This window comes from Centruroides vittatus, unplaced genomic scaffold, assembly GCF_030686945.1.
Source record: "Centruroides vittatus isolate TY-2023 unplaced genomic scaffold, ASM3068694v2 contig_2875, whole genome shotgun sequence".
Lineage (NCBI taxonomy): Eukaryota > Metazoa > Arthropoda > Arachnida > Scorpiones > Buthidae > Centruroides > Centruroides vittatus.
In genome coordinates, this window is record NW_027121827.1 from 1 (window position 1) to 10,493 (window position 10,493).

The 10,493-nt window shown below is 29.7% G+C and overlaps 1 protein-coding gene across 1 annotated transcript; it reads left to right on the forward strand.

Moving 5' to 3' along the window:
• Nucleotides 1–365: 365 nt before the first annotated feature.
• Nucleotides 366–9,648, forward strand: LOC136972245 (plexin-A4-like; the record flags this gene model as incomplete). The annotated part of the gene is made up of 11 exons (XM_067266798.1): nucleotides 366–490; nucleotides 1,276–1,394; nucleotides 1,510–1,634; nucleotides 1,712–1,819; nucleotides 1,916–2,009; nucleotides 3,498–3,673; nucleotides 3,746–3,915; nucleotides 4,004–4,124; nucleotides 7,870–8,006; nucleotides 8,601–8,789; nucleotides 9,555–9,648. Coding segments are annotated over exons 1-11 (1,347 nt in total), but the record flags the coding sequence as incomplete, so codon positions are not given.
• Nucleotides 9,649–10,493: the final 845 nt, after the last annotated feature.

Below are 10,493 nucleotides of genomic sequence, written 5' to 3' on the forward strand. Positions count from 1 at the left end.
GAATAATACAGTAGAGCATCGATTATCCGACCCCCGATTAACCGACTTATCGGTTAACCGACCGCGTTCTAGTCGGCAAATTCAAATGACCGCTAGTGATGTGGCGCTACAATATTTGGCTACTTTAATATTATTTTTGTTAAATTTTTGTATGTTTTAGCTGGCAGCACTGGCTCGACCCATGAAAGGGGAGGCTAGTATTTAAACCAGACCTAATACACTATACTAATAATGTATGTTTTTCATACTTATCGGTTATCTGACTTTTCAGTTATCCGACCACCCCAGTCCCCATTAAGTCGGATAATCGATGCTCTAACTGTATTACAGAAATATGGTCTTTATTTCTTTATGATACGATAGAATAGTTTAACTGATTCATAACAACATTTATAGATAATCTCAGATCTAGGCTGTATATCTTAGATGAAAAACAAATCAAATATACATCAACAAATTTTACCTTCTTTGACTGTATGACATATACTTCGTAAGTATTCTAAAATTTTCAGTTAAAATATTTATTTTGGTTTAAAAATTTACAATAAAGTAATTTTAAATAAGTTTAAAAAATCGGGTGATTCTATCTAAAATACCCTATTCAACGCTCTCAAGGGAGATATTTAGCAGTCTAAATGTAACCGAATTTAGTAATATGGCATTTTAGGACGTGCGAAAACTCACCTCATCGACACTTTTTGCTCTGCAAGCAACAAAAAGGCAGTTTCATTTCTGAGGACATTTAAAACTCGGGTATATCAATGACATACTGCATACTGCAAATTTGGCAGCCTTGAAAGACAGTATTATACTGTATGTGAGAAGCATCAGAGAATCAATTACGGTTAGTCGTTGAACGCACTGTTCATCAACTTCAGGGTTTATACTTTAGAATGAGTACAACATTGAGCAATAGGCTCTAGGTCACTAGCATGAGTGGGTGTATAGATAAAAATGTTTGTGTTACAATGCCAAAAATAATATAATGGTGAATTTTGGTACTAATATTTTTTTTAACTAAAATGTCTTCCGCATGTTCTGAACTGACAGAATACCACATTTGTTTGCATTTGGACTGCTAAATATTGCCTCTAACTTCGGAATAGGAGTGCTTTAATTAAGATCACCAGCCATTTTCGATAAGAATTTCTTATCGAAATCTCAATTATCTCAATTAAAAAGAAATTTGATTTATTTATTTTAAATAATGAAACTTTCTAAAATCTACTTTTAATTACGTTATTTAAAATATTCACTTCTATGCATTTATTTTAGCTGCACGCAATGTGTTTCAAGTCCATTTCCATGTAGTTGGTGTATTGAAGGTCATCGATGTACACATAATACTGATGAATACTGTCGTAATGACATACTTATAACTGGGATTTCTGTAAGTGTTTTTTTTCTTATAAGATAAGAAATGTAACAGAAAATATATTTTATTAAATTTATATAAATTCATTTTAATATAGTGCCATTTATATATTAAACATAATCTTTAGAATTTAGGTCCAAGTTTACGATCAGGTCCTGAGTTTTGTCCTCGGATTGACATAATAAATGGAGGTTCATCTTCAATATTAGTACCTCATGGACAAAAGAAGAGAATTCAAGTCAAAGTAAAAAATATAATGGTATAATTAATTTGACAGTATTAGGCTTACCGTGCTTTATCCACACTTATGTTCAATTAAGTACAACTTTTTTGTAGCAACTTATTGCGCAAACTAGATTTGTCTGCCGCATTAAAATTGAAGGACGGATTTACCAAGCCAATGCTGAAATGCTTGGTGATACCATATATTGTGATCAGATAACGGTAAACGTATTTATAAAACTCAAAAAGTTATATTTTTTATAAGAATCAATTTAATTTTAAAATGCAATAATTATTTGAAACTTTAACAATATATAGTTTTCTCACGAAATACAATCAGGAAATGTGACTGCCTCATTTGATGTTATATGGGATAATTCAAAATCTTTAGATAATCCAAAGAATATTCATGGTAAGTATGTGTATATATATATACGTGGTACGATCCAAAAGTTCGAGGAATGCAGTAATCTACAACAACAAAAGCATGTATTTGAAGTTACAGCGTATGAAATGGATTCTACCAAACCACCTTTACGTGTTCAGGTTAATTTCACCCATGTCATGTGATTAAACCGCGAGCGCTGCTGTTTTTTTCCGGAGATAGTTACCTTTGTCCTGCGACGTAATCAAAGTGGAGTTTCAAGAACAACCTCCAACATTAAATTTTGTCAGCGTTTAGGTAAAACACCTAACGGAGATTTTAAAATTGCTAAGAAAGGTGTACGGTGATTCTACGGTGAAAGGTCACGGTGAAGTCGAAATGTTGAAGGTTGTTCTTGAAACTCCACTTTGATTATGTCGCAGGACAAAGGTAACTATCTCCGGGAAAAAACAGCAGCGCTCGCGGTTTAATCACATGACATGGGTGAAATTAACCTGAACACGTAGAGGTGGTTTGGTAGAATCCATTTCATACGTTATAACCTCAAATACATGCTTTTGTTGTCGTAGATTACTGCATTCCCCGAACTTTTGGATCGTACCACGTATATAAATATATATATATGTGTGTGTGTGTGTGTGTGTGTGTGTGTATAGTACAGTGGTCTGAACTGTTATATATTTGTTACATATTGTTTTGAATATATTACATTTTTTATAAATTTACCATTTGTCATAAACTTTTTGAAAGCCTACCTATGGAATAATTTCGATATACTGTACTGTACATAACTTAGAAAATATTTTGGCAATTTTTTTATTCTGTCACTGCTTCCAAATATTACTGGGATTAATTTGAATTAATATTAATCGCTCATCTTTTTCAGAGACTTCAGAAATTTCGCTAAATAAAAGTGTAACAGTGATATGACCCAATTCTTCCTAAACATACCAAAAGTTCTCCAATAGATACTGACATTTATCTTTTGATGAGGCTTAATGTGCTGTTTAAGAACAAGCTATACGTACACCGTAGTTGTGGATTTTAGCGGTTTATGACCAATGTCAAATTAATGTCACTTTATTCTATTCAAAAAACAGTAGTCAGGGGAAGCCTTAGCCTACCATATCTAACTTTTGACGTAACGATTTTTGATACTGTTAGAATGAGATATAGAAACTGAAGTCTCTTGGAATAATGAGAAAAGTTAACTATGAAAAATAAGTTAATGAATATTTTTTATTATGTTAATTATTTACTTATCTGGCAATGTAAAATAAAATAATTCTAAAAACGAAGATACTAATAAAATTGCATCATGTAAGAAGCAATCTTGTTAAATTCTTTGAAAGTAATCCATAATCTACAACGTCCTCTGTTTTCAGTATTTCTCCTATATTGTCATATGAAAATTCTTATATATTTCTTCAAACAAATGCTGAGACCACTGTATATATTCCATTTTTTTCTTTGTTTATCCTAAATATTCAACATATTAATTTTATTTATTTTAAGTGATAATATACAAATGTGAAAAACTTGCAACAAACTGTAGATCATGTCTACAATTAGAGTCTAAATATAAGTGTGGTTGGTGTTCGGATGGTTTAGGATCTTGTCACATTCGTGAACAATGTAATAGTTCTTTGCTGTCTTTGGATGATTACGAGAAATGTCCTAAACGTCAAAAGGTATTAAAAGTTTTATTTAATTTTTTAAAAACAATTTTAACATAAAAAATTTGAAAATGTAAACATTTCTAGTTCATACCATCAGGACCTTGGGAAAATGGTGAAAACATTATAGTCACAGGAATTAATTTAGGACTTACATTTTCGGATATTAGTAGTAATGGTATAAAGATTTTACAAAATGATGGAAAAATAATTGCAAACTGTACATTTCACAAGGGTCTACACGAAAAAAGAACGATGTAATTTTTTATTACTATTTTTATATTCATCTTTCATTATTCCTTATATATAAAATATTTTAATACATAAATGTATTTTTCGTGTCAGAATTGCTTGCCAGAATGAGAAATTAAGAGTTGATCATCATGATGAACACATATCAGATAATATAATTTTTAAAATACAAAATAAAGAAAGTGGTTTAACCAAGTATGATTGCAGTGCTATTGTAAGTATTATTTTAATTACTTAATAAAAAGGCCTTACATATTTCCCACAGGGAATCTTTTTAAGAAACCGATTAGTGCCAAATTTTTTCTCAACTGCAAATAGCAATGGATAAAAATATTGGTAAACTTTTATCACATTAGTATGCACGTGTGTAATTATTTAAAAATTAGAAACCTGAATTTAGAAAATTTAAAATTTTCATGTCTGATTTTATATCTCTAGAAAAGCATAGTCAAATTAAACAAAAAGATTTCAAAATTAAAAAATAAATTGAAGGTTATACTATTTAGTGGTCCAGAATCCCAAATGGAGGAGGTGAAATTCAGAATCTTATTGTTAATTTAGTCCAAAAAACATTATACGAGGTAATTGGAATTTTTATAGTGGCTTTAAATACAGTCAAACCTGTTTTTATGCGGTGGATAGGGACCGCATAAAAGAAAACGCATAAAAAAAATCGCACGAAACTTCAACAGTGGCAATAAAAAATAATTTTCGCAACACAATTAAAAAAATATTTTTTTATGCGGTGAATAAGGACCGCATAAAAAAGTCTCACTTAGAAAATAACTCAAAACCGTACGAAATAACTTTTTTTTTTTTTTTTAACTCTTTCCGCCCTGTGGGCACTAAGAGGGCCTAATTTTGCAAGCCATTATGGGTTCGGCCAGGCCCACAATGGGGCGACCGGGTGGTGAGGGACGGGGCCCGACATATCCGGACGGACCACCCCCCGAAAAATTCCTGGGGATTTTTCGACCCGTCGGGATTCGAAACCCGGGTCCCCCAGAGCGGTAGGCTGCCACCTTTACCGCTCGGCCATCCGGCCTCGTACGAAATAACTAGGAATTGCTTTTTTAACTCCTTGGGCCTTTTTCTGCAATCCCTAATGGGAAAAAAATCCTCTAAGAATTTTTTTTTATATTAATTAATTAATTCCACTTAAATACGAATCTAACATTAAAAAGTTAAAAATAATCGTTAAAAAATCATTTTATTTGATAAATATAGCTGCAGGAAGTGTTATTTCATTTAACAAGGTGTGAAATTTCACACCCGCAGTCTAAAGCCAGAGGGGAGCTAACTTACCGCATCTGTTCAAATATAACAATATGTATGATTTTTATGCTATTAAAATAAGAGGGGACCGAAAAAAACGTATGAGAAAAACATTTTACTGAATAAAAAATGAAAAAACCTGCTGATGTCATAGAAAACATCAGATATATAATAGAGTTTTAAAAATTTTACAGGAGTCAATTATGTTCCAATTTGTTTGAAATTTTCATATACCGCACAAAAAAATCGCACAAAACAAATCGCACAAATAAAAAAAATCGCACAAAACAAGTCGCACAAATAAAACTCGCACAGAAAAAGACCGCACAAAAACAGGTTTGACTGTACTAAAAAAATTTATTTTTTAAAATGAATGCCAAAGAAAACAATAATAGGAATTACTCTAAAACTTTTAATATAAAAACTATTGTAATTTTGTCTGAAAAAATCTTTATATATCATGTAAATAATGTGGACTGTAGAGAACTCTTCTCAATACTCATCAGTATGTGTTCACAATATGTTGAACAAAACTGTTTGTCTTCAGTAATAACATTAATATGTTGGTATTTCTTCACAAACAGACCTCTATTTAGATGTCAGACACAAAAAAAAATATTAAATACTCCATGTGGCCAGCCCGCCGGTTAGGTGCGAACCTACGACTAACTATCAGTATTCAGTTGTTTTATCTACTTACTCGGCCACGCGTGGACTTTGTTCGTATGTGTTAAATTCAAATTTGAACTCATTATGCTTAAATTTATGGTTCAGTATGAAGCAGCCCGAGATAGATATATGATCCAGTGAAGATAACATTACTCCTGAAGAACTAATGACTAACTTTGGAAAGTTGAGGTTTAATCGAATCCAAGAGGCGGATAGGAAATGTTTTTCTTGGTAGACTTTTCGATTTGATAGGCTATGGTTTTGTTACTGGCCTCTGATAGCTTTTCAATGAGATTGATATTTTTATCATCAGTCCTATATGAATTTGTCATATGTAAATTATTATTATGGATGATGCAATCTTGAAAAGTGTATTAATCCTCTTCAAGCACTTCGTGTTCAATACTATGTTTAAATATTTGAATTTCATGTCGAGGATTTTGTGAACTGCCTCACATATCAGCATGTTTTAGCTTACCAATTTAATTTATCAAGACTGATAAATTAAATTGATCAATTGCTATTATAAAAGGTAAAGAAAGGCAAACAAATTTTAAGATTTAATCCTAACTCATTTTCTTGATTTAGTTTTAGAATAATAGGTGATAATAAAAATGAAGATAAATAGTTTTAGATATTAAAGTATTATGGTATTGATGATATTTTGGTGTCTTGTTCTACAGGTGATGTGATTTAACTTCAAAATAATAGTGACTTCTTGATCAAAAAATTTAAGAACTATTCACGTAGAGAAATAAAGTAATAGATATAGGTTTACTGTAATGTAGACAAGAGCAATTATATTTTATTTCAGAACAGAATTAGTCCTGCCAACTTGAGTATTAGTCTAAAAAAAATGTTATTAAAAAATTAAATTATATAAATTTCTACTTCCTCTACATAAATTCGAAAATAGTCTATTATTTCTGTAAAAGTTCCTAGTGTTCTGTATCTTTTTACAAAACTCCTCCTTCTTTTCTAAACAAAGTCTCTTTACTAGACTTCGGTACAGAACAAATACTCTTCATTGAGTCGCCAAACCATTTTTCTTAAACTCTAACCATGCTCTGTTTCTTCTAGTTTTAATCATTAAACGACAATCCAAATCAAACCAATCAACTATTCCTACCGTTTTTTTAGTCCTATGATTTAACCCATACACTCTAGCAATCTCCATTATGACTTTAAAAATATCTTTATTTTCACTTGTATATCTTTTTTGTAACAATTGTATAAAAACTTTTTAAATGATGATATTATACCTGACAAGATTTGAAATAAGATAAAATCATTTAAATTTGTATTAATATTGAACAGTAAAATAAAACACTAATGCCGACATAAAGCATCCAAAAAACAGAGCGTAACATACCGTAACATTTAATTTAAGCCTGAATAAAATAATAAAACTATTAAAAAATTTTTTTGCTACAAATTGTTAAAAATTCTTTACTCACTGATCTGATTGGACTATTTTTTCGGTTCATATCTTTTCGTGTCTTCATTTCCTTTTTCTATTATATTTTCCACTGTTACTTCAGTTTTTAAATACTTTTCTACCCATTACAACCTCTATAAATGAAACAGTTTCATGATTGGCGAATATTTCTTCCTAAATTATCATTAATTCTATTACTTTTTAAAATATAAATATGTTCAAATAACTGTCTTTTTTTAGCCATTTCTTTTTTCTTTATTTTTATTATATTTAAATTAATTTCACATCCTATAATAATAATAATACACCAGTATAATAAGTCTTATTTATAAACAAGGTCCAAGTAGACAATATAGAAACAAAGTAAAATTGTTTTTGTTATATTTTATAATTTTTAAGCAACTGGGCATAACAAAGTTCTCAATTTTTTTTCTTTTTTTAATCTTAGTGTGGATTTGAAAAAATTTTGTAATTTGGTTTCTCAGGCAGATTCCCTGTGGCAAATATGTATGATCTTTTAAATATTTTTTTATTTATATTCTGATAAATGTAATAAAATTTTTAAAAATTTATTTAGAGTCCAAAAATTGTGAACATTACACCTTCTATTGGTCCTAAATCTGGTGGAACACATCTGTTTATTTGGGGAAAATATATGAATATTGCTGAAACTGTTGAAGCAGAAATAGGTGATATACCATGTCATGTTATAAGGTAATGTTTTAATTTTAAATGTTACATATATTAATTAAAAACAGAATGTTAATCATGATATTATGGCAGCATTGTTTCACCAAATTGAAATATAGCAGAAAAGTATGGATACTGGTATTCTGTATTTTCACTGATGAAAATATTTTTCATTTACAATGGAATTGTGTTAAAAATACAGTGAAACCTCTCTTAAGCAAATTTTTCATTATGGATATGGACAAAATACACTATAGATCTCCCTATGCGGATGCCCATGACTAAAGTGATCCGAATCGCTTCATATGCAATGCAGTATGGAATAAAGTATTTTTAGTTATTGACTACTGCCATATTAAGAAGACCACAACATATAAAGCAAAAACAATCTTGAAATTTTTTCTATTAAGAGATTTGTATTTTTATTTGTAATCATAAGCATAGTATACAGTTTATTGCTAGTCCTGATAATATGTAGGAATAAAACACACTTAAAAATATGATGCTGAAAGTCTTGCATGATTTATTTCACACTTGCTTACTCTAATTTTTATTATTACAATGTAATTAAACATTATATAATTGATTGTTATTAACTATGTTTTTTTTTTTTTGTAGAAGAAAAACAAAAGTTATTGAATGCATTACTTCACCTTCTCAAAGCATTATAAAAGATAATGTTAGAATAAAGTTTGATAATGATTTTAGAATTTCTGAACAACAATTTCAATATGTTGACAATCCTATAATAACTTCTGTACAGTCTCAGTTATATAATGAGAAAAATGTTCTTAAAGGCATACCAAGGTGAGACTTTAAAGAAAATATTTTATTTACTTTTAAAATTGTTTAAGATTTAATAACTATAACAATTCTTTAAAAAAGTAAAGAGTTTTTTCTATTTTGTACAAAAATTGAAGTAATTTGAAAATAAATAAATAATGTGTACATTTATTATTTAATAAAATTTGTTTAGTTTTTATAAATATTAAAATATATATAAAAATTTTAATATTCTACGTCTTTATAAATTTTTCTTACATTATCATACATTATTTTCAGATTACTAGATTACTTGCATTAAAAGACAAGTCTACAGAGTTTACATTACACATTAGGATCCAATATAGTAATTTCAAAATTTGAATTCCTGTAATATTTTCAAAGGTTTTCAGTTTGTAAAATATCAACAATGCCTGTTAGAAATTTTATATATTAAAACGTAGGCTTAAATATATATCTTGAATACTATCTCGCATAATTTGTTTAGTCTATTTTTTATGAACTGAAAACTTCAAATAATGAGCACAATTCAAATTTCGTAAAATAACAACAAAAATTAATGCAGAGAATCTAAAACAGATTATTGTTATTAAAACATCAAAATCATTTTAATTTAAAATATTAATTTTATATACTATTTTATTTTCTCAGCTTGTGTAACAAGTTGTTTTGTATTTGTAAGTTTTATGTGCAGAATTTACAAATAATTTTTATTGATCAGTTCATTTTATAAAATCAACTTTATAAACTAGTATATTCATTTTCATTTTTATTTATTACATTTTTCAGTGGCGGTTTAACAGTATATATAGAAGGCACTAACTTGGATGCAGTCGAATCACCAAAGATGTATTTAATCTTTGAAAATGAAAAGTATAGAAGTGTAAGTTTTGAATGTTTATAATTATTGATATTTGATTTTCAATTGTTATTTGGTAAATTAGTAATGCATAATTTTCTTGTTAAAATAATCTGTACAGAAACATTTAATTTTATCTTGTTATATATTATAAAAGTGTAGTATGTAACTACTTACATTTGCTGGTTAACTAATATACTGTGGCTGTACGCCATATTTTTGTACATATGAATTTTAGATTTAATTAGTTTTAATAATTTTCTCTCCTTCTTAACCCTTCTTTCTAATTTCCTTTGTCCATTGTTCTGGCTTCTGGGAACGCGGGCTTCCCACTCCCCACCCACCAGGGGGTCGTGTGGAACAAAGAGTTCGAGTGGAGGACGAGTAAAAATCTGGGTCATCGAAGAGTCACTTTTTCTCCGGCCGGACACGAGGAAGCACGGACGAGAACGGCGAGCTCGTGAGACGGAATTCTACGAGGGCCGAATAGAGAGCCGTGAGGTGAGGATCCGGACCGTAGAGTCAAAGACACTGACAAGAAATTATCCTAAAAGGTATTTTTACAACGTTGACGAACCCAGAGATACGCAGAATAAACCACCAGCCGGAATCGGAGTTCAGCGAGAACAAGGGTACCCCACTATCCTATCAATTCTTCTCACTTCCTACTTTTATACTTTTCTATCCTTTTAGGTTTAAGTTAGTTAAGAATCGCGCGGGTTTTATTGTTACAATCGGACAACAAGAGAAGTTGGACTGAGGGAATCCACAAAGAACTTTTTGTATATATTATTAATCGCGAAATTAAATTTGTTTTAATTGAATTCACGTGTCTGTGTATTCCTATCGCGCTTCACACTTTACAATAC